This window comes from Bubalus kerabau, chromosome X, assembly GCF_029407905.1.
Source record: "Bubalus kerabau isolate K-KA32 ecotype Philippines breed swamp buffalo chromosome X, PCC_UOA_SB_1v2, whole genome shotgun sequence".
Taxonomy (NCBI): domain Eukaryota; kingdom Metazoa; phylum Chordata; class Mammalia; order Artiodactyla; family Bovidae; genus Bubalus; species Bubalus kerabau.
Window position 1 is genome coordinate 76,907,730 of NC_073647.1, and position 26,367 is coordinate 76,934,096.

At 35.9% G+C, this 26,367-nt stretch overlaps 1 protein-coding gene across 1 annotated transcript in view; it reads left to right on the forward strand.

Annotated features, from left to right (window-relative positions):
* HTR2C (5-hydroxytryptamine receptor 2C) overlaps positions 1–26,367 on the forward strand; it is a 172,082-nt gene that overhangs the window by 72,093 nt on the left and 73,622 nt on the right. The window contains exon 3 of the mRNA XM_055563016.1: positions 11,229–11,429. Coding sequence (XP_055418991.1) covers positions 11,229–11,429 — 201 coding nt within the window. The remainder of the gene's footprint in view (positions 1–11,228; positions 11,430–26,367) is intronic.

Consider the following 26,367-nt stretch of genomic DNA (forward strand, 5'->3'; position numbering starts at 1 on the left):
CATTTAGGCTATTAGTAATCATAGCCAGTTCACCAGGAACAGATGACCAGTTTGGAAGAGGTCTTCCTGAAATGATTCACACAAAGATGCATCAAGTTACAAGCCCTTCGACAGAAACTGAAACTTCATGATGCAGTAGCTAACCTTCACATGGGCGGGAAGATTGAACATCCTGCATAGTGCTGCCAGGAAATCCCTATTTTATACTAAGGGGGGGTTGGCTGGTTGCATATGTAGGATGTCCCATCTCCCCACCCACATCATCAGGACATATACCAGAAACATCACTCTTCCTCACTGAAGAAGCATAAAATCTATGTGCCAAGGAAGTACAGATGCTGAACTACATTGCTAGAGAGGCATTCTGACAGATCTTCGTTAGGGGGTAGAGTACTGTGTTCTATGACCTTGGCTTGTAAGAGACAGTGGTGTTTGAGTGGATCTGTAAGCCCGGGGTCAATAGGAAATCATTGAACATATTAGCCTGCAGATGAAGGCTTCCCTGATGGCTCAGTGAGTAAAGAATCTGCCTGCAATGCAGGAGATACAGGAGACAAGTGTTTGACCCCTGGTTCAGGAAAAATCCCCTGGAGAAGAAAATGGCAACTCACTCCAGTATTCTTGCCTGGAAAGTCCCATGGACAGAGGAGCCTGGCAGGATACAGTCCATGGGATCACAAAGAGTCAGACATGACTTACTGATAGAGAAGGGCCTGCAGAGTTGCCAGCAACACTACAGCATATGGGTAATACTTCCAAAATTGCAGCTCCTCCTCTCAGCACTACCAAGTTAGCGGAGTTTTAATAGTTGGACAAATTTACTTAGGGTCAATTTACTCAGAGTAGATAGAAGGAGAGAGAATTTACTTTCTACTGCAGAAAGAAACAAAGGTTATAGCCTAAAAAGCAGCCCAGAATTTCATATCTGGGTGTCAAGGTAAAATTTTTTTAAATGTCTGAATTTCAGAAGCAAAAGAAGATCCAGTAATTCTAAATCAAGTTCAAGTAGGTGGAAACACAGTCTAGGATCAGATAAGAATCAAGTTGCAAGGGGGTGGGTGTGATTACAGGGGAGAAAGTTCATGGCATTCCCTGAAAGCATTTAAAAGAAATAATTAATGTAAGATGCAGAATGCAATGATATCCAGGGTATTCTGTCAAGAGCAAAGTGATAGGAAACATCAAGAATGTGCTGAGTCCTCAAAAACATGGGATCAGGAATAAAATAATAAAGCAAAATTCAGCCAATCATATAGACTAGACCCTTCTACTTCTGGATTCCATAAGGAGGATAATTTCAGAATTAAAAAAAAAAAAGTCCATATATTTATTGAATTTATTTAATAAAATATATTTAAATGGAATATATATAACCTTATTAAAATTACATTGTTATACTTAATTTCTCAATTTTCTCCATGCACCTGTGTATGGGAATTACTGATCTATAAGAGATATTGCTGACAGTCAATTCTGTCAATACCATCAACTTGAGTGACAGCCTAGGATTCCATTAAGTTTTCCAGACTTTAAGTTAGGGTGGAACTGTTCCCTAACTTAAAAGACTGGTCATCTAAAAAGACTTTGGAGTTCTAAAAAGGCTTTATTCAGATGAATTCAAATCTGGGTTAAGTTTCCAATAAACTGTCCTGGTTTTGGCAGTCTTCACAGAGTGCAAGTGAGCCAATGTTAGGCTCAGGAAAAGGCTGACTCAAGTTTGGGGATTTAGAACACTTGTATCCTTCTTTTGTTGTTTTCATTTTTTCTCAGGAGCACAGTCTCCACTGAGATTCTTGCCTCAGTGCATTGCTCAGAAAATTTGTGATTTCATGTCTAAGGACTCCAAAACCCTACAAAATTTATGGGCAAATCATTCTTGATTTTTTTTAATTGGAGGAAAATTGCTTTACAATGTTTTGATGGTTTCTGCTGTACAACAAAACAAATCAGCTATAATTATACCTATATCCCCTCCCTCTTGAGCCTCCTTCCCCTTCCTGCATCCCATCCCTCTAGGTCATCACAGAGTGCCAGGCTGGGCTCCTTTTTTATACAGCAACTTCTCATCAGCTATCTATTTTACACATGGTAGTGCTATGCCGCTTTCTCCATTGGTCCCATCCTCTATACCCCCACTGTGTCCACAAGTCCATTCTCTCTATCTGCGTCTCCATGCCTTCCCTGCAAATAAATACCATTTTCCAATATTCCATATATATGCATTTATATATTTGTTTATAATTATAATCCCCTTATAACTGTTTGTGGAGTCTACAGAGATATTTCTTCTTTCATCACTGATATTGGTACTTTGTGTCTTCTACTTTTATTTATTCCTCAATCTGACTAGAATTTTATCAATTTTATAAAATCTTTGGCAAACAACCATTTCATTTCATTTGATCTCATTGAATTTCCTCAATTTCATTAATTTCTGCTTTTGTAGTTATTACCTCATTTCTTCTGATACTTTGGATTTAATTTTTACCCTTCTTTGTCCATTTAATATAGAAGCATAGATCATGGATTTTAGATTTTTTTTTCCTTTCTAAAATAAATCATTAATGTTAGAAATTCCCCTCTGAGTACTGCTTTAACACCATCACACAAATTTTGATGCTTTATTTTAATTTTCATTTAGTTAAAATTATTTTCTGATATAATTTGTCTTCCTTTTTGAAACATGGATTGTGGGGAACTGTGTTGTTTAATTGACAGATACTTTGTCTTTTTCGAGGTATCTTTTTGTTACTGGTTTTTAGGTTTATTCTGTTGTGGTCAGAGAATTATACATTGTATAATATCAATTATGTTAATTTCTTAAGATTTAATTTATTGTGTTTCTTTCCATGAACTCTTGCAAAGAATGTGTATGTATCATTGTTGCATAGAGTGTTCTGCAAAGGTCAATTTGTTGTAGTTTGTTCTTAATGCTGTTCAGTTCTTTCATACCATTAGTAATTTTCTGTTTGCTTGTTATATCAATTACTGAGGAAAAGATGTTGAAATCTCAAAGTATAATTGTGATTGTACTTTTTTCCCCACTAAGGAATGCACTCTTTATTTATAGAGCTATAAAGAAATGTTGTTACTAATTACTGTAAATGCCAGGACTGTGGTTAATTTGTGGAGGTGAAGAGTTTACAATTCAGTCGGACCACGTGGAAGGGCTTCTAAGGTGGCTGGAAAAGTGCTATTTACTTTTTTGGTTATCCTTTTAACCATTTTTAAGCATACATTTCAGTAACATTATGTATATTTGCACTATTGTGAAGCCATCACCACTATCCATTTCCAGAATTCATCATTTCAAATTGAAACTCTGAACTCATTAAACAATAACTCCTCATACTCCCTTCCCCCAGCTGCTACCATTCTACTTTCTGTCTCCATGAATTTGACTATTTTAGGAACCTCATGTAAATGGAATTGTCCCTTTGTATCTGACTTATTTCACTAAGAATAATGTCTTTAAGTCTCCTCCATGTTGTAGCATGTATCTTAGTTTCATTCTTTTGAACATGAAATAATATTCCCTTGTACATATGTTTGTGTGTATGTGTAGCGATTGTACTTATGATTTCTTTCTTTTCTATCTTTTTTTGCTTCATGAAATTTGAAGCTATGCTATTAGGTACATAAATATTTAGTATGGTTATATCCTCTTGAGGAATTGACACCCTTATCATTATAAAATGGTCTCTGTTATCCCTAGTAACATCCTTTGATCTGAAATTTACTTTGTCCAATATTAATATGTAACCCCAGCATTCTTTTGATTAGTATTTTCAGAGTTTATCTCTTTACGTTCTCTTACTATATACCTATCTACATTATATTTAAACTTGTAGGTTTCTTATAGACAGTATATAGTATTTTTATACTTTTTTAATCCAACATAGCTAGTTCTTTAAATTGATACAAATTACACCTTATATCATTTACATTTAATGCAATTATTGTTTGGAATTATGTCTACTATTTTATCATTTTCTATTTTTCCCTTCTCTTTTTAATTACTTTTTTTTCTCTTCTGAATTATTTGGTGGGTACTGTGTTTTATTTTAGTATTTCATTTTCATTGATATATTGATTTTTTTGCTATGTTCTTTGTACAAATTTTAATGATTGTGTTTAGATTAAAATATACATAGCTAATCTGTCATAATTTCCTAGTAATTAATGTTTTATTCACTTCAAGTGAATATAAAAATCTTACAACCACATAGGGTCCTTAAGCCTTTGCCTTTTTGTTTTAATTATAATATGGAATTTACCTATATACATTGAGAACCTTCTCAGATGATGTAATAATTTTTGTTTTTGACAGTCACATATCTTTTAAAAACCTAAGAAAATAAAAATAATTTATTTTCCCAGATTGTTTACCATTTCTGTTGTTCCTCATTTATTCTTAAAGTTTATAAGTTTTCTTTCTTTCTGAAGAACATCATTAAATTTGTTTAAAGTAAGTCTCCTGGCAATCAATTTCTTAGTTTCCTTTCCTAAGAAAATCTTTTTATTTCACATTCATTTTCTGAAGATAGTTTCACTGGATATAAAATTCCAAATTGTGATTATACCTTCTGGTCTCTCATGAAAAAGTCATTTTTCTCAGCTGCTTCAAGAATTGTTTTCTTTATCTTTTTTTTTTTTTCACCAGATTATGATGTATCTAGGCATGATTTTCTTTGGTTTAACCATTTGGGTTTTGAAGAACTTCGTAAATTTGTAAATTTATTTTTCATCAAATATGAAACTTTTTAGCCCATTATTTTTTCACATAGTTTTCTCCTGTACCAATATCTCCTCTCTCAAGATTTCCAAGGCATAAATATTAGGTGTGTTCCCATAGTTGTCGTCCCATAGTTCCTACTGTGCTCATTTATTTTTAATTTTTTTCTCATTCTTGTTCATTTGGATAATTCCTATTGATCTACATTCAGTTTTAATGACTCTTCATCTATCATATCCATTCTTCTATTGAGCCCACCCAGTGATTTTTTTTTTCAGCTCTAAACTCTTCATTTGTTTCTTTTTCATAAGTACTACTTCTTATTTGTGAAGTTCTCTTTCTGTTAATTTCAAGAATATCCACCCCTCCTTCATTGAGTATGGTTATGGTAGCTGCTTTAAAGTCTCTGTAAATTTCTGCCCTGTCCAATTTTTAAATTTAATGTACTTGAAATGTATTTAATGCATTACTGTTTATATTTGTTCTTGGTTTCTGTAAGTTATCAAATTTAAGAGGGAATTCTATTTATCTCTATATAATTAAAGTTTTAATTAGGAATGGCTCCTGTATTTTATAGCATTTTATAAAGTTATTCTTAAGAATAAAGCTCATAAACTTTCTTTACAAATGTTAACATAAGAGACTATATTGGCAGATTTTTGTGATATTAAATTATCATTACATTCTTGAACTAAATTTTGTTTTACTGTGATGTTTTACTCATTTTACTCTTTGCTGGGTTATATTTGTGAATATTTTGTTTGTAATTTTGATTCTATATCAATGAGTGCTATTTGTCTCTAGTCTCATTTTTTTCAGTATTTTGTAAGTTTTGATACTGACACTATTATTTTATGAAATGAACTGAAGAAATTTTTAAACTTTTTAATGTTTGTTCATCTTTTCATATATGTTAACTTAAAGACATCAATTATAACTTCTCATTTCCATTTTAGCTTTGGGATCATTTTACAGTCCAACATTCCACATCTCTTAATCATATTATCAGAATATTAGAAAATTGGTATTTTATCTGTGGTGGGGTTATGATCTGCAGGGTAGGGATATTCCTTTATACAAGTAACAAATATTTATTGTACCAAGCAAATGTTATCTCCAACATTTCATAGAAATAAATCCCTTTTATTTTTTCATTTCAACAAATGAACTGAAATTTTACAGTGTCTATTATTCAGTCTTTGCCATTATTGTCAATATTGGTGGTGATGCCTGTGAGTTTTGGTTATTAATCTTGTAATCTGATGTAATCTTTGATGTAATCTTTGAATGAATAAATGAGTGAATATAGGAAAATGTCTTATGAAACACTATGCAATTTTTGCCTCTGAAAACAAGATTTTATCTCTTTTGACTAACTGATCTTTTGCTATGCAACTTCCAACAAACTTTTTACATATTTCTTCTCAGAAATTTATCTAAAGAAAATACACTTTAATTCCATTGAGACAACTTGAAAAATCCATTTGTCTTCTTACAAAGACAAACAGAAAATAAATTTTCACTGAAATTCTAAATATTTTGAATTAAAATGTCTGTAGTTAAATCCAGGAAAAACATTTTTGATAAACACCTTAGGGAATACTTATAATCAGACAAGTTTGAGAAAACTTGGCTTACATAAATTCAGAGAAAGTTTTCTGCAATTATTTTTGATAATGAAGTTAATCTAGAAATCAATAATTTAACTCATTCTGATATTTCTATTTTGGGGATAGTTTTTACTTTAGGCGCTTGTTCATTCCCTTTGTTTTTGGATTTTGCTGTCTTATAGGTTTGGAAGTAGACTTCTTGAAAAACCTGCACAAGAAATATTGTCCTGTATTGTAAAAAACAATTGTATTTATTATTTAATAAATAGTGTATGGTGAGAAGTACCTTTGTGTTTGGGGAAAAAAAATGTCAGATTTGGAGCAAAATTCTGTAGACTTGAACAAGTCTGAGACTTTGAGACACATTTTCCTCACACTGTAGGGTAATAGAGTTGACACTACAGCTATATGGAGTAGAACTAAAAATGAAGTACCAAACTAACACTGCTAACACTGTGCTTGGTATAAGATACTGTATAATAGCTATTGCCATTTTTGCCATTATTAAATATGCAATTGCTGAGAACTGAGAACTGACTAGATAGTGGATCTGCAGAGTGGATATGCACCCTATTGAGAATGTATATTGGCATATGATGAAGTTGGGGCTTCCCTGATAGCTCAGCTGATAAAGAATCCACTTGCAATGCAAGAACCCTGATTTGATTCCTGAGTTGGGAAGGTCCTCTGGAGAAGGGATAGGCTACCCACTCCAGTATTCTTGGGCTTCTCTGGTGGCTCAGACAGTAAAGAATCAACCTGCAACATAAATAAGAGACCTGGGCTCAATCCCTGGGTTGGGAAGATCCCCTGGAAGAGATCATGGAAACCCATTCCAGTATTCTTGCCAGGAGAATCCCCATGGGCAGAGAAGCCTTGAGGATTAACTCCATGGGGCACCAAAGAGTCGGGCATGACTGAGTAACTAAGCACAGCACAGCATGATGAAGTTGGATTTAGGGTGATGTTATAATCTGTTGAGGGGGATATATTTGTTTACAAATTTAATAAATATTTATTGAGTACCTGCTTTGTGCCATGAATTGACCTATGTCTCATGAATTAAATAGTATAAAAATAAAACACAGAGAACAACATTGACCTAATGCATCTTATATTCCAGTGGTTTTAGCAACAAAATTCTCTACATAATGGCAGTCAGGTGATACTTGTGTATTTGAAACAAAATTGGAAAAGTAATTTCTAGCATCACTGACTCAATGGACAACAGTTTGAGTAAAATCCAGGAGTTGGTGATGGACAAGGAGGCCTGGCATGCTGCAGTCCATGGGGTCACAAAGAGTTGGACACGACTGAGTGACTGAACTGAACTGAACTGCATTTCTGCAAATGAAACAGGTTGAGAATACACAAACCCTCAATACAATCAACTTCTGGGTGGATACAACAGAAATGAACATTCATCAATATTTTGTTTAGAATAATTCTTAATAATGTCTCTGATTTCTTTGTTTTGCTCCTTGAATTCCAGTGGTTGTTAGTTACACTTCTGGTATTGCCAGTGGAAAATGAAAGTGAAAGTCTCTCAGTCGTGTCTGACTCTTTGCAACCCCATGGACTATACAGTTCATGGAATGCTCTAGGCCACAATACTGGAGTAGGTAGCCTTTCCTTCTCCAGGGGATCTTCCCAACCCAGGGATTGTACCCATGTCTCCTGCATTGCAGGTGGATTCTTTACCAGCTGAGCCAAAAGGGAAGCCCAAGAATACTGGAGTGGGTAGCCTATCCCTTCTCCAGAGGATCTTCCCAACCCAGGAATTGAGCCAGGGTCTCCTGCATTGCAGGCAGATTCTTTACCAACTGAGCTATCAGGCAAGCCCATCAACTCTAAACACAATACAAAAACAAGTCTAAACACAATACAAAAACAACTCTAAACATACTGGAGAAAAACCTAAAACAAAGATTCTTGGGTTTCTTAAGACCTGGAAGAAATGAACAACACTGGCTGAGTTTACAAATTTCATGACTTATTAGCCAAAGTGGAAGATGCAGTCTATGCCAGGTAAAATACTAAACTTCCCAAAAATCTGTAGTTTTAGTAGCTCAGAGGAACTGAAGACAGAATTTGAGGAAATCTCAAAACTAAAAGTTGAGGGAGAATCTAGGAAAGGATAGAGATAGAGCGAACCACAGATTCTTCTCTGGGGAACCATAAACTCTGCTTAAATCTCTAGCTGACCTCTGAACCATGCATGTCTAGGGGAAAAAAAAATCTAAATTCCTGAGTTGCCACATTATGAAGTTCAAAATATTCAAGTTTCATCAAAGGTAAGAAGAATGCAAAGAAACTAGAAAGTATGACTCCTTCATAGTAAAAAAAAAAAAAAAAAAAGAAAATGATACTGAGGAAGCCTAGGCATTAGACTTAAATAGACAAAGGCTTTAAATCAACTCTCAAAGTGCTCATATAGCCAAAGGAAACCATGGACAAAGGACCAAAGGAAATAAGGAAAATGTCATCTCAACAAAGAATAGCAATAAAGGAATATAAATAATAGAAAGAAATCAAATAGATATTTGGAGGATGAAAAATGCAAAAACTGAAGTTAAAAATTTACTAGACTGATTCAACTGCAGAACTGAGCAAAAAGAAGGAAAAATTGAAGAACTTTGAGACAGATCAATTGAGATCATCCAGTGTGAGAAGAAAGAGAATAGATGAAGGAAAATGAACAGCACCCTAGAGACACGTGAGACACTATCAAGTTTACTAACACATGCATAATGATAGTGCCAGAAGAGGAGGAGAAGGGGGAAAACATGCAGAAAGAAATTTAAGGAACTGTTGGCCAAAATTTTTCACACTTTGAGGAAAGATATGAATCTATATGTATAAGAAGCTCAATGAACTCTATAAACATATATTATTTCAAGGGATCCACACCAAGACATTATGGTCAAAATTATACAGGATCTTTAACGAGATTAATAATGGATTTCTCTTTAGAAACCATGGGGGCCAGAAGGCTGTGAGATTGCAGATTTAATGCACGCAACAACAACAAAAATTCTGTCAACCAAGAATTCTGGATATGGCAAAACTATAAACTCTACTTCAAAAAATGGAGAAATTGAGACTCAAGGCACAATAAAGTCAACAAAGTTGATAAACCTTCAACTAGAAATACTATGAAAAAAAGAGAGAAGACACAAATTTCTAAAATTAAAAATGAAAGTGGTGAGGGGCATTATGACTGAACTTAGAGAAATTAAAAGAATTATAAAATAATAAGCAAACAATTGTACTCCAACAAACCACATAACCTAAATTAAATGAACAAATTCCTAGAAACATGCAAACTACTAAAAGTGTCTCAAGAAGAAATAAAGACTCTGATAACAAGTAAAGACGTTTTCTCAATAATCAAAAAACCTGCCAGCAAGACAAGTCCTGGACCAGATGGCGCCACTGGAAAATTTTATCAATCATTTAAAGAAGAATTAACACCAGTATTTTTCAAACTCCTACAAAATAAAAGATGAGGGAACAATTGTAACTCATTCTATGAGATCAGCATTATCCAGATACCAAATCCAGATTACAAGAAAAGATAAGTATAGACCAATGTCACTTTTGAATATAGATGCAAAAAATCCTCAACAAAATAAAAGCAAACTAAATTTGGCATCATATTATACACCATAACCAAGTGTGACTTATCCCAGGAATGAAAGATGGCTCAGCATATAAAAGTCAATTAATGTAATACATCACATTAATACAATAAAGGTAAGAGAAGCACACGATCATCTCTACTGATAGAGAAAAGGTATTTAGCAAAACCCATCACTCGTTCATGATAAAAACATGCAACAAACTAGGTATAAAAGGAATCTTCCTCAACACGATAAAGGGCATTTATGAAAAACCCACAGTTAACATCCGACTCAATAATGAAAGAATGAAAGATTACACTTTAAGATCAGGAAAAAGACAAGACATCTGCTTTCACTACTTACACTTAACATTGCACTGGAAATTCTATCTAGAGAAATCAAACAAGAAAGAAAATAAAAGGCAGAGGAAAACTGGAAAAGAAAAAATAAAATTACCACTTTTCACAGATGACATGATCTTTCATATGGAATATCCTAAAGAACCCACACATAAAAATATAGATCTAATAAATGAGTTCAGCAAAATTGGAGGATACAAGATTAATACATGAAAATTAATTATAGTTCTATACAGGAGAAATGAGAAAATCATAAACGAAATTGAGAAAACAATTCCATTTATAAGAGCATCCAAAAAAAAAAAAAATCTCAACTGATAAAAGCATCAGTGATAGAAAAGAATGAAGTACTTATAGAAGCTACAAAATGGAAGAACCTTAAAAATACTGTGCTAAGTGAAAGAAGTAAGACACAAAATGTTGCCTACTGTATGATTCTGGTTATATGAAATACCCAGATTAGCTAAATTCAAGAGGTAAAAAGCAAATAAGAAATTTTCAGGGGCTGGGGAGGGGGATGGGTAGGAGGGTGAAAAATGAGAAAATGGAGGGTGACTGCTTAATGGGTAGAAGTTTCCTTTTGCAATGATGAAATGTTTTAGAACTAGAAAGAGGTGATGGTTACATGATGATGTGAATGGACTAAATGCTTCAGGATTGTACAATTTAAAATGATTAATTTTATAATATGTAAGTTTTACCTCAATAAAAAATAATATATGTAACACTGAATGCGTTATTGTTATTGTCATCATTGTCATCATCATTACTATGGAAAAACAATGCATACCAAATTTCACTTCCTTTTAAAAATTTAGATTATGAGAAAAAATAGACTAAAACTATAGTCAGTATAATTTGCATAACATGTTCTTCTTGTCTTCTCTCTGTTCTCTTTCAGATTATGTCTGGCCACTACCTAGGTATTTGTGCCCCGTCTGGATTTCTTTAGATGTTTTATTTTCTACAGCGTCCATCATGCACCTCTGCGCTATTTCGCTGGATCGGTATGTAGCAATACGTAATCCTATTGAGCATAGCCGTTTCAATTCACGGACTAAGGCCATCATGAAGATTGCTATTGTTTGGGCAATTTCTTTAGGTAATTAACTTTCTTGGCCAGTAGAATTGCAGCGGCTATGCTCAATACTTTCGGATTATGTACTGTGAACAACGTACAGACGTCGACTGGTAACATTTGCGTTTAATCGGGATTCTTCTAGTTAATGATTATTCTTAACCTATTTATCTGATATTTAGGTTAACAATAATGAAAGAAATGTAAAGCATATGAATATGCAAAAGTAAAGTTTCCGTTTATGCTGCTAAATTATTTTGTGAGTCAAAGTGCCAATGAATTCTGCAACACAGACACATACCTGTGAGATATTTAAAATGATTTGAAGATGACAAAAATATATGGCAAAGTTTAAATTTTTAAAATAGAGCATTTAAATCTTGGAAAAGATCAATCTATCCCAGAATATTAATCCTAACATTTTTATTCTAACTCTGTATCTTCAGTAGAAAATTTTATAGTGCAATACAAATCTTCACAAAGTAAACATGTCTAAATTTATACTGTTAATCTACGTAAAATATGCTATTTGCCCCATGTTTTTAAATGTATCCTTGAATTCTGGTTATGCAAAAAGAAAAACATCTATTGGTTTCTTTGAAGATTTGGGGAAGGTTGAAGGGATAGAAATGATCTTATTGCTTATATTTAAAATATGCATACCTTCAGTTCAGTCAGTCAGTTCAGTCGCTCAGTCATGTCTGACTCTTTGCAACCCCAGGGACTGCAGCACACCAGGCCTCCCTGTCCATCACCAACTCCTGGAGTTTACTCAAACTCATGTCCATTGAGTCAGTGATGTCATCCAACCATCTCATCCTCTGTCATCCCCTTCTCCTCCTGCCTTCAATCTTTCCCAGCATCAGGGTCTCTTCCAATGAGTCACTTCTTGGCTTCAGGTGGCCAAAGTATTGGAGTTTCAGCTTCAACATCAATCCTTCCAATGAATATTCAGGACTGACTTCCTTTATAATGGACTGGTTGGATCTCCTTGCAGTCCAAGAGACTCTCAAGAATCTTCTCCAACACCACAGTTCAAAAGCATCAATTCTTCAGTGCTCAGCTTTCTTTATAGTCCAACTCTCACATCCATACATGACTACTGAAAAAACCATAGCTTTGACTGGACAGACCTTTGTTGGCAAAGTAATGTCTCTGGTTTTTAATATGCTGTCTAGGTTGGTCATAGCTCTTCTTCCAAGGATTAAGCACCTTTTAATTTAATGGCTGCAGTCACCATCTGCAGTGATTTTGGAGCACAAAAAATTAAAGTCTCTCACTATTTCCATTGTTTCCCCGTCTATTTGCCATGAAGTGATGGAACGCTAATATTCAAGTCACAAAATTTAACTGATTGGCATATAAGGGCTTTTACAATCCATTTTTCCTTTTATTTTTTCTCTTCCAGTTGGAATTTAAAGTTAGTATTTCATTAAATAATTCTTCAAAGTTATGTTTCTGTAAAAGATTCCAGTAAAATTTACAAGATCAAGACCATGTTTCTGATATCATTGAAAGATTTTTGACTCTGGATTTATTGATAAAATAAATTTAAGTTTTAAGATTGTTCTATTATAGGTGGCTACACACACACACACACACACACACACACACACACACACACACACACCTTTAGAGAAAAAGCAATGAAACATCTTCCAGAAAGAAAAGTGCATCTATATACACAATTTGAACTACATGTCCAAAGGTTTACAGATTTTTACCATCTCCATACTGAAGAGCTTCTCTAGGAAGATGCTAGTTCTTATGGTGCTTACAAAAGAAATACACAGCTAAATTAAATCAGAATATTAGAAGCATTCAGTTCAGTTGAGTTGCTCAGTCGTGCCTGACTCTTTCCAACACCATGGACTGCAGCATGCCAGGCTTCCCTGTCCATCACCAACTCCCGGGGCTTACTCAAACTTATGTCCATCGAATCAGTGATGTCATCCAACCATCTCATCCTCTGTCATCCCCTTCTCTCACCTTCAATCTTTCCCAGCATCAGGGTCTTTTTCAATGAGTCAGTTCTTCACATCAAGTGGCCAAAGTATTGGAATTTCAACTTCAGTATCAGTCCTTCCAATTATTATTCAGGACTAATTTCCTTTAGGATTGACTGGCTGGATCTCCTTGCAGTCCAAGTGACTCCAAGAGTCTTCTCCAACACCACAGTTCAAAAGCATCAATTCAGTTCAGTTCAGTTTAGTTGCTCAGTCGTGTCTGACTCTTTGTGACCCCATGAATTGCAGCACACCAGGCCTCCCTGTCCATCACCAACTCCCGGAGTTCACACAGACTCACGTCCATTGAGTCAGTGATGCCATCCAGCCATCTCATCCTCTACCATCCCCCTTCTCCTCCTGCCCCAAATCCCTCCCAGCATCAGAGTCTTTTCCAATGAGTCAACTCTTCGCATGAGGTGGCCAAAGTACTGGAGTTTCAGCTTTAGTATCATTCTTTCCAAAGAAATCCCAGGGCTGATCTCCTTCAGAATGGACTGGTTGGATCTCCTTGCAGTCCAGGGGACTCTCAAGAGTCTTCTCCAACACCACAGTTCAAAAGCATCAATTCTTCGGCGCTCAGCCTTCTTCACAGTCCAACTCTCACATCCATACATGACCACAGGAAAAATCATAGCCTTGACTAGATGGACCTTTATTGGCAAAGTAATGTCTCTGCTTTTGAATATGCTCTCTAGGTTGGCCATAACTTTCCTTCCAAGGAGTAAGTGTCTTTTAATTTCATGGCTGCAGTCACCATCTGCAGTGATTTTGGAGCCCCCAAAAATAAAGTCTGACATGGTTTCCACTGTTTCGCCATCTATTTCCCATGAAGTGATGGGACCAGATGCCATGATCTTCGTTTTCTGAATGTTGAGCTTTAGGCCAACTTTTTCACTCTCCACTTTCACCTACATCAAGAGGCTTTTTAGTTCCTCTTCACTTTCTGCCATAAGCTTCTAATAATTAGAAAACTATTAACTTCCAACAATTACAGCCTGTGTAATTTAGACAGATTCTTGTGCTAAAGACAACAAAAATATGGAAAAAAAAATATAAGCATTGAGAAGATAATAAAATAGTTTGACATCCAGAAAGACAGAGATCCAGAAAAATGAGTATGACTTTTGGGTCATGTCTGCTAATGAAGCATTTGCAAACCTGAAGATGTGATAAAAAGGTTGAGAAGCTCATTCTAATCTCATGAGCCTGGCAAAGGTCAATCAACTTGAGCTTATTTTTGGATCCCAAAGGCCTGTTCACTAGAAATACAGATGAAGCAGAATTAAACAACCATTGACATGGAGTTCAGGCTTCATTCAAGTCACCTATGTAACCAAAAAAATATTGAGCCTGAAAATTGGAATAAAGTGATTTCATATTTTTGACCTTTCTAATTTTCTTGATAGAAGCAAAAAAAAAAATCATCCTAGGTTTGAAATTATTTCTTTCAATTATTTTTAATTCCTGTAACTGAAATACAATGATAAACAGGCACATGAAGAAACAAGACAACATGAACCATATCAGTTCAGTTCAGTTGCTCAGTCATGTCAGACTCTTTGCGACCCCATGGACTGCAGCATGCCAGGCTTCCCTGTCCATCCCCAACTCCCAGAACTTGCTCAAACTCATGTCCATTGGGTTGGGGATGCCATTCAACCGTTTTATCCCCTGTTGTCCCCTTCTCCTCTTGCCTTCAATCTTTCCCAGCATCAGGGTCTTTTCCAATGAGTCAGTTTTTACATCAGGAGGCCAAAGTATTGGAGTTTCACCTTCAACATCAGTCCTTCATTGGAAGGACTCAATAGAAAAGAATAAATAAGACAACATGAAGAAAACAAGACAGTGTGTTTTGTTTGTAGTGTGCACATGGAAATCAGCGCTTCCCTGGTAGCTCAGCTGGTAAAGAATCCGCCTGCAATGCATGAGACCCCGGTTCAATTCCTGCGTCGGGAAGATCCCCTGGAGAAAGTATAAGCTACCCACTCCAGTGTTCTTGGGCTTCCCTGGTTGCTCAGATGGTGAAGAATTTGCCTGCAATGTGGGAGACCTGGATTTGACCCTTGGGTTGGTATGATCCCCTGGAGGAGGACATGGCAACCCACTCCATTATTCCTCCCTGGAGACGTCCCATGGACAGAGGATCCTGGCAGGCAACAGTCCACAGGGTCGCAAAGAGTCAGACACAACTGAGTGGCTAAACACAGCACAGCACATGAAAATTATAAGCTAAACTTAAATATTTCAGCAAGAAACTGCAAACTATAAAGCATGACATTTAAGATACAATCAATAAACAATGAGAAAATGTGGAACTTAAGCACTGACATGAAAACTTTAGAATTCAAAGACAGATTAGACAAGAGAAAGCATTACTGGATAAGAAGACTAAGAAAGCATTACTAGATGTCAGTTACAGGAAACTGTGATGAATGAAGCAAGGAAAATTGAAAGGTTATAAAAGAGAAAATAAAAAGATAATAGACATACAGTATAAAATTAGAAGAGTTCCACAAGGTGAGCAAAGAATGGTAGGAAAATAAGATTTGAAGAAATAATGGCTTTTCAAATTGATGAAAGACACAGATACTCACATTTAAAGAGCTCAACAAGTCTCAAGCAGAATGAATAAAAAGCAGTCCACATTTAGAGCCATCATAGTGACACTGCAGAAAAAGAGAAAATATAAACCTTAAAGAAAAAAAAGATCAAGTTTAGTTCAATAAAGCAATGATAAGATGGATGAATGCCTTCTCAACAACAATGAGAACTACCATTCAACACTACCTTCAACACTACCATTCAAATGGTAGTGTCAATATATGTATAACTGATATATGTATAACTGAGTCCCTTCACTAATCATCTGAAATTATCACAACATTATTAATCAGCTATATCCCAATACAAAATAAAGTTTTTAAAAAGTGAATGCTAAATTAGAATCATATATTCAGCAAAATTATAGAATCACTCAAGAATCAAAGTGAAATAAAGACATTATCAGACAAGCAAAAACTAAGAGAACATGACAAAAGCAAACTCCTAATTAACAAAATAATAAAGGATATTCTTTAAACAAAGGAAAATGGCCACAAATAGAAGGCTGGAGATGTAGGAAGTGACTAAATGCAATGCAAATGGTAAATATGAAGTTAAACGTAAACATTGACTTATAAAACAATAATGATAATTTTTATGGAGCTCAGTATATTAATGAAACTAAAATTCACAAAACAATAGCATATAAGAACAGAGGGTTGAAAGCAAACTTTTTCATTGTCTAGGAGAAAAATAAAAATGATATTTAATATTAAGCTTTGATAACTAAGTATAACATGTCCATTCAAAGGTAATCACTAATAGAAAAGAAACGTTTAACTTCCAAATTTATAGAAAAATATTAGAGAATAATATAATAAATCCAAACAGAGGCAATAAAATATTAAAAGAAAGTAAATACAAATCAGGTGGCAAAATATAGAAACATGTACTAAGATGGCAGAATTAAAACCAAATATATCCATAGTTATATTCATTGTAAATGGAAGTAAATATTCTAAGACTCTCAGACAAGAGTTGAAAAAATAATCTATGCGTTTGTTTATAAGAAGCATATACAAATCACAATGAAAGTAAAGGATTAAAAAGGTACCCCACAAAAGCACTAACCAATGAAAGACTGTGTAGCTATGTTAACAATTTACCAGGATATATTTTTCAGCAAAAAATAATAATTTTAAAGAACAGTTACTTCATAATGATGAAGTATATAATTCATTTGGAAGACATAGCATAATAAACATGTATATGTGTAATAATATGGCCTCAACATTACTAAGTCAAAAATGGACAGAATTGTAAAGACAGACAAATCTGCAATCATGGTATAAGATTTTAACACACTCTTTTCAGTGATTGTATGAGGACAATGAAAAAAGCTGAACTCATTGACAAGTGAAAAATACATTTTTCCGTTATTTTCAAGAAATATTTCTCAAAATTGACCATATATTTGACCATAAATTAATTCTCAATAAATTTCAAGTGTTGGAATCATAAAGTGATTGAAATTAAAATGAAATAGAAATGTTTACCAAAAGGTAAATAGAAAAATCTACATATATTTGTAAATAAAGAAATTATTTCCCAATAAGCTTTAACCCAATGGACTTAGAATCCACTGATTACTCATCTCTGAACCATTTATTATTATGTGATTGTAGACTGATAATTTTTCTCACTTTATTATTCTTTCTTCCTTTATTAGTTGGCATACTCTAAGGAAGGATTTTCTTGCCCACTTTGTTATTCATTTATTTGTATTGGTAAAGACTCCTGAATTCTTTTGTAATCAATATAACTTAATTCATTCTTTTTTTTTTTAATTTTATTTTTTAACTTTAAAATATTGTATTGGTTTTGCCATATATCAACATGAATCCACCACAGGTATACACATGTTCCCCATCCTGAACCCTCCTCCCTCCTCCCTCCCCATACCATCCCTCTGGGTCGTCCCAGTGCACCAGCCCCAAGCATCCTGTATCGTTCATCGAACCTCGACTGGTGACTCGTTTCATATATGATATTATACATGTTTCAATGCCATTCTCCCAAATCATCCCACCCTCTCCCTCTCACACAGAGTCGACAAGACTGTTCTATACATCAGTGTCTCTTTTGCTGTCTCGTACACAGGGTTATTGTTACCATCTTTCTAAATTTCATATATATGTGTTAGTATACTGCATTGGTGTTTTTCTTGCTTACTTCACTCTGTATAATAGGCTCCAGTTTCATCCACCTCATTAGAACTGATTCAAATGTATTCTTTTTAATGGCTGAGTAATACTCCATTATGTATATGTACCACTGCTTTCTTATCCATTCATCTGCTGATGGACATCTAGGTTGCTTCCATGTCCTGGCTATTGTAAACAGTGCTGCAATGAACATTGGGGTACATGTGTCTCTTTCCCTTCTGGTTTCCTCAGTGTGTATGCCCAGCAGTGGGATTGCTGGATCATAAGGCAGTTCTATTTCCAGTCTTTTAAGGAATCTCCACACTGTTCTCCATAGTGGCTGTACTAGTTTGCATTCCCACCAACAGTGTAAGAGGGTTCCCTTTTCTCCACACCCTCTCCAGCATTTCTTGCTTGTAGACTTTTGGATTGCAGCCATTCTGACTGGAGTGAAATAGTACCTTATAGTGGTTTTGATTTGCATTTCTCTGATAATGAGTGATGTTGAGCATCTTTTCATGTGTTTGTTAGCCATCTGCATGTCTTCTTTGGAGAAATGTCTATTTAGTTCTTTGGCCCATTTTTTTATTGGGTCGTTTATTTTTCTGGAATTGAGATGTAGGAGTTGCTTGTACATTTTGAGATTAGTTGTTTGTCAGTTGCTTCATTTGCTATTATTTTCTCCCATTCTGAAGGCTGTCTTTTCACCTTGCTTATAGTTTCCTTTGTTGTGCAGAAGCTTTTAAGTTTAATTAGGTCCCATTTGTTTACTTTTGCATTTATTTCCAATATTCTGGAAGGTGGGTCATCGAGAATCCTGCTGTGATGTATGTCAGAGAGTGTTTTGCCTATGTTCTCCTCTAGGAGTTTTATAGTTTCTGGTCTTACGTTGAGATCTTTAATCCATTTTGAGTTTATTTTTGTGTATGGTGTTAGAAAGTGTTCTAGTTTCATTCTTTTACAAGTGGTTGACCAGTTTTTCCAGCACCACTTGTTAAAGAGATTGTCTTTAATCCATTGTATATTCTTGCCTCCTTTGTCAAAGGTAAGGTGTCCATAGGTGCGTGGATTTATCTCTGGGCTTTCTATTTTATTCCAATGATCTATATTTCTGTTTTATGCCAGTACCATACTGTCTTGATGACTGTGGCTTTGTAGTAGAGCCTGAAGTCAGGCAGGTTGATTCCTCCAGTTTCATTCTTCTTTCTCAAGATTCCTTTGGCTATTCAAGGTTTTTTGTATTTCCATACAAATTGTGAAATTATTTGTTCTAGCTCTGTGAAGAATACCGTTGGTAGCTTGATAGGGATTGCATTGAATCTATAAATTGTTTTGGGTAGTATACTCATTTTCACTATATTGACTTCCAATCCATGAACACAGTATATTTCTCCATCTATTGGTGTCTGCTTTGATTTCTTTCACCAGTGTTTTATAGTTTTCTATATATAGATATTTTGTTTCTTTATGTAGATATATTCTTAAGTATATTATTCTTTTTGTTGTAATGGTGAATTGAATTGTTTCCTTAATTTCTCTTTCTATTTTCTCATTACTAATCTATAGGAATGCAAGGGATTTCTGTGTGTTAATTTTTTATATCCTGCAACTTTACTATATTCACTGATTAGCTCTAGTAATTTTCTGGTGAAGTCTTTAGAGTTTTCTATGTAGAGGATCATGTCATCTGCAAACAGTGAGGTTTTGCTTCTTCTTTTCCAATTTGGAATCCTTTTATTTTTTTTTCTGCTCTGATTGCTCTGGCCCAAACTTCCAAAACTCTGTTGAATAGTAGTGGTGAAAGTGGGCACCCTTGTCTTGTTCCTGACTTTAGGGGAAATGTTTTCAATTTTTCACCATCGAAGATAATGTTTGCTGTGGGTTTGTCATCTATAGCTTTTATTATGTTGAGGTATATTCCTTCTATTCCTGCTTTCTGGAGAGTTCTTATCATAAATGGATGTTGAATTTTGTCAAAGGCTTTCTCTGCATCTATTGAGATAATCATATGGCTTTTATTTTTCAATTTGTTAATGAGGGGTATTACATTGATTGATATGCGGATTTTTTTTTTCTAATTTCTCCTTTCTTTTTCTTCTTCTTTTTTTTAAAATTTTATTTCATTTTTAAACTTTAAAAAATTGTATTAGTTTTGCCTCAGGATGGGGAACACATGTATACCTGTGGCGGATTCATTTTGATTTGTGGATATTGAACAATCCTTACATTCCTGGGATAAAGCCCACTTGGTCATGATGTATGATCTTTTATAATGTGTTGTTGGATTCTGATTGCTAGAATTTTGTTAAGGGTTTTTGCATCTATGTTCATCAGTGATATTGGCCTGTAGTTTTCTTTTTTTGTGGCATCTTTTTCAGATTTTGGTATTAGGGTGATGGTGGCCTCATAGAATGCGTTTGGAAGTTTACCTTCCTCTGCAATTTTCTGGAGAGTTTGAGTAGGATAGGTGTTAGCTCTTCTCTACATTTTTGGTAAAATTCAGCTGTGAAGCTGTCTGGACCTGGGCTTTTGTTTGCTGGAAGATTTCTGATTACAGTTTCAATTTCCATGCTTGTGATGGGTCTGTTAAGATTTTCTATTTCTTCCTAGTCCAGTTTTGGAAAGTTGTACTTTTCTAAGAATTTGTCCATTTCTTCCACGTTGTCCATTTTATTGGCATATAATTGCTGATAGTAGCCTCTTATGATCCTTTGTATTTCTGTGTTGTCTGTTGTGATCTCTCCATTTTCATTTCTAATTTTATTGATTTGGTTTTTCTCCCTTTGTTTCTTGATGAGTCTGGCTAATGGTTTGTCAATTTTATTTATCCTTTCAAGGAACCAGCTTTTGGCTTTGTTGATTTCTGCTATGGTCTCTTTTGTTTCTTTTGCATTTATTTCTGCCCTAATTTTTAAGATTTCTTTCCGTCTACTAACCCTGGGGTTCTTCATTTCTTCCTTTTCTAGTTGCTTTAGGTGTAGAGTTAGGTTATTTATTTGACTTTTTTCTTGTTTCTTGAGGTATGCCTGTATTGCTATGAACTTTCCCCTTAGGACTGCTTTTACCGTGTCCCACAGGTTTTGGGTTGTTGTGTTTTCATTTTCATTTGTTTCTATACAAATTTTGATTTCTTTTTTGATTTCTTCTGTGAATTGTCAGTTATTCAGCAGCGTGTTTTTCCACCTCCATATGTTGGAATTTATAATATTTTTTCTCCTGTAATTGAGATCTAATCTTACTGCATTGTGGTCAGAAAAGATGCTTGGAATGATTTCAATTGTTTTGAATTTACCAAGGCTAGATTTATGGCCCAGGATATGATCTATCCTGGAGAAGGTTCCATGTGTGCTTGAGAAAAAGGTGAAATTCTTTGTTTTGCGGTGAAATGTCCTGTAGATATCAGTTAGGACTAACTGGTCAATTATATCATTTAAAGTTTGTGTTTCCTTGTTAATTTTCTGTTTGGTTGATCTATCCATAGGTATGAGTGGGGTATTAAAGTCTCCCACTATTACTGTGTTATTGTTAATTTCCCCCTTCATACTTGTTAGCATTTGTCTTACATATTGCAGTGCTCCTATGTTAGGTGCATATATATTTATAATTGTTATATCTTCTTTTTGGATTGATCCTTTGATCATTATGTAGTGACCTTCTTTGTGTCTTTTCACAGTCTTTGTTTTAAAGTCTATTTTATCTGATATGAATATTGCTACTCCTGCTTTCTTTTGGTCTCTATTAGCATGGAAAATCTTTTTCCAGCCCTTCACTTTCAGTCTGTATGTATCCACTGTTTTGAGGTGGGTCTCCTGTAAAAAACATATAACAGATCAGATCAGATAAGTTGCTCAGTGGTGTCCGATACTTTGCGACCCCATAAATCGCAGCATGCCAGGCCTCCCTGTCCATCACCAACTCCTGGAGTTCACTCAGACTCACGTCCATCGAGTCAGTGATGCCATCCAGCCATCTCATCCTCTGTCGTCCCCTTCTCCTCTTGTCCTCAATCCCTCCCAGCATCACAGTCTTTTCCAAAGAGTCAACTCTTCACATGAGGTGGCCAAAGTACTGGAGTTTCAACTTTAGCATCATTCCTTCCAAAGAAATCCCAGGGCTGATCTCCTTCAGAATGGACTGGTTGGATCTCCTTGCAGTCCAAGGGACTCTCAAGAGTCTTCTCCAACACCACAGTTCAAAAGCATTAATTCTTCGGCGCTCAGCCTTCTTCACAGTCCAACTCTCACATCCATACATGACCACAGGAAAAACCATAGCCTTGACTAGATGAACCTTTGTTGGCAAAGTAATGTCTCTGCTTTTGAACATGCTATCTATGTTGGTCATAACTTTCCTTCCAAAGAGTAAGCGTCTTTTAATTTCATGGCTGCAGTCACCATCTGCAGTGATTTTGGAGCCCAAAAAATAAAGTCTGACACTGTTTCCACTATTTCCCCTATCTATTTCCCATGAAGTGATGGGACCAGATGCCATGATCTTCGTTTTCTAAGTGTTGAGCTTTAATCCAACTTTTTCACTCTCCACTTTCACTTTCATCAAGAGGCGTTTTAGTTCCTCTTCACTTTCTGCCATAAGGGTGGTGTCATCTGCCTATCTGAGGTTATTGATATTTCTCCCGGCAATCTTGATTCCAGCTTGTGTTTCTTCCAGTCCAGCATTTCTCTGATGTACTCTGCATATAAGTTAAATAAACAGGGTGACAATATACAGACTTTATGTACTCCTTTTCCTATTTGGAACCAGCCTGTTGTTCCATGTCCAGTTCTAACTATTGCTTCCTGACCTGCATACAAATTTCTCAAGAGGCAGATCAGGTGGTCTGGTATTCCCATGTCTTTCAGTTTATTTCCACAGTTTATTGTGATCCACACAGTCAAAGGCTTTGGCATAGTCAATAAATCAGAGATGGATGTTTTTCTGGAACTCTCTTGCTTTCTCGATGATCCATCGGATGTTGGCAATTTGATCTCTGGTTCCTCTGCCTTTTCTAAAACCAGCTTGAACATCAGGAAGTTCACGGTTCACATATTGCTGATGCCTGGCTTGGAGAATTTTGAGCATTATTTTACTAGCATGTGACATGAGTGCAATTGTGTGGTAGTTTGAGCATTCTTTGGCAATGCCTTTCTTTGGGATTGGAATGAAAACTGACCTTTTCTCTTCCTGTGGCCACTGCTGAGTTTACCAAATTTGCTGGCATAGTGAGTGCAGCACTTCACAGCATCATCTTTCAGGATTTGAAATATCTAAACTGGAATTCCATCACCTCCACTAGCTTTGTTCGTAGTGATGCTTTCTAAGGCCCACTTGACTTCACATTCCAGGATGTCTGGCTCTAGGTGAGTGATCACACCGTCGTGATTATCTGGGTCATGAAGATCTTTTTTGTACAGTTCTTCTCTGTATTCTTGCCATCTCTTCTTAATATCTTCTGCTTCTGTTAGGTCCATACCATTTCTGTCCTTTATCGAGCCCATCTTTGCATGAAATTTTCCTTTGGTATCTCTGATTTTCTTAAAGAGATCTCTAGTCTTTCCCATTCTGTTTTTTTCCTCTATTTCTTTGCATTGATCACTGAAGAAGGCTTTCTTATCTCTTCTTGCTATTCTTTGGAACTCTGCATTCAGATGCTTGTATCTTTCCTTTTTCTCCTTTGCTTTTCATTTCTCTTCTTTTCACAGCTATTTGTAAGGCCTCCTCAGACAGCCATTTTGCTTTTTTGCATTTCTTTTCCATGAGGATGGTCTTGATCCCTGTCTCCTGTAGAATGCCACGAACCTCATTCCACAGTTCATCAGGCACTCTATTTATCAGATCTAGACCCTTAAATCTATTTCTCACTTCCACTGTATAATCATAAGGGATTTGATTTAGGTCATACCTGAATGGTCTACTGGTTTTCCCTACTTTCTTCAATTTCAGTCTGAATTTGGCAATAAGGAGTTCATGGTCTGAGCCACAGTCAGCTCCTGGTCTTGTTTTTGCTGATTGTATAGAGCTTCTCCATCTTTGGCTGCAAAGAATATAATCAATCTGATTTCGGTGTTGACCGTCTGGTGATGTCCATGTGTAGAGTCTTCTCTTGTGTTGTTGGAAGAGGGTGTTTGTTATGACCAGTGCATTTTCTTCACAAACTCTATTAGCCTTTGCCCTGCTTCATTCTGTATTCCAAGGCCAAATTTGCCTGTCACTCCAGGTGTTTCTTGACTTCCTACTTTTGCATTCCAGTCCCCTATAATGAAAAGGACATCTTTTTTGGGTGTTAGTTCTAAAAGGTCTTGTAGGTCTTCATAGAACCATTCAACTTCAGCTTCTTCAGCATTACTGGTTGGGGCATAGACTTGGATTACTGTGATATTGAATGGTCTGCCTTGGAAATGAACAGAGATCATTCTGTCATTTTTGAGATTGCATCCAAGTACTGCATTTCAGACTCTTTTGTTGACCATGATGGCTACTCCATTTCTTCTGAGGGATTCCTGCCCGCAGTAGCAGATATAATGGTCATCTGAGTTAAATTCACCCATTCCAGTCCATTTCAGTTCACTGATTCCTAGAATGTCGACATTCACTCTTGCCATCTATTGTTTGACCACTTCCAATTTGCCTTGATTCATGGACCTGACATTCCAGGTTCCTATGCAATATTGCTCTTTACAGCATCGGACCTTGCTTCTATCACCAGTCACATCCACAGCTGGGTATTGTTTTTGCTTTGGCTCCATCCCTTCATTCTTTCTAGAGTTATTTCTCCACTGATATCCAGTAGCATATTGGGCACCTACTGACCTGGGGAGTTTCTCTTTCAGTATCCTATCACTTTGCCTTTTCATACTGTTCATGGGGTTCTCAAGCCAAGAATACTGAAGTGTTTTGCCAGTCCCTTCTCCAGTGGACCACATTCTGTCAGATCTCTCCAGCATGACCCGCCCATCCTGGGTTGCCCCACGGGCATGGCTTAGGTTCATTGAGTTAGACAACATATATAGGGGTCTGGTTTTTGTATCCATTCAGCCAGTCTTTGTCTTTTGGTTGGGGCATTCAACCCATTTACGTTTAAGGTAATTATTGATAAGTATGATCCTGTTGCCATTTACTTTATTCTTTTGGGTTCGAGTTTATACGCCCTTTTTGTGTTTCCTGTCTAGAGAATATCCTTTTGAAAGGTTGTTGTTGAATCACATGAAGACACCGGGATTCTTGGCCCCCAGAGGAGAAGAATTCAATCCGGGGCCAGAGACAAGGCTTGATCGCTCAGAGCTTTTGTGTAGTAAAATTTTATTAAAGTATAAAGGAGATAGAGAAAGCTTCTGACATAGGCTTCAGAAGGGGGCAGAAAGAGTACCCGCATGCTAGTGTTAACCATGAAGTTATATAATCCAAAGAATGATTGGAGGTTGTAAAGACCTCATCAGACCTACTCCCATAATTTACATTTTAAGATAACAGAAGGTTTAATCCAAAGACTGTCCTTAGGCAGGATACATTATTGTTATATAATCCTAAGGAAAGTGGAGAAAGAAAAAAAGTTTGTCCTTTCTTCCTCCTTGAGAGTTCCAGACCCCTCTCTCCTTGGGGACCCCTAGACTCCTTATCAACCTGCCTAGGAAATGACTCTCTCATTCCCCCCTTTTCTTTTAGGAGAATTATGTTGCCTAGGGAAAAGAGGTGTCATTCTCGTTCCATAACTTCTTCTGAGCTGACAAGGGGCGTTGTCCCTAAATTGGTGAGGCAACATATTCTCCTAATCCTCATATTGAGGATATCTGATCCAGGGGCCCCAAATAGTAGCTGGAGGAAGCTACAGCAGTAGCAGGAGTTTGAGCAACCATTTGTAACTTAAAAGCTTTCATGTGGCTAGAAACAAATCCAGTTATACAGTTACAGATGCAGGGAGCAAACAGCAAAAACAAAACAATCAGAATCGAAATTAAAAGTCACAGTATGTCCATAGTTAAAGTGCAAAATGTTGCACCAGTCCATTTTAGGGTTGGTAGATGTCATCAGATGAATAAGAGGCATCACATGTGATTGTTGTCTAAGGTATTCTATCTCCAGTGGACTTGGAGAAAGTCTTTTCCTTGAAGTGGAGATGTCCACCATGGGAAGCCTTCCACTGATGAAGAGGGGAGTGCTCCACAGACCCGGCAGTTAGACCGATTGTGGAGTGCAGCGTAGGAGTGAGCCCAG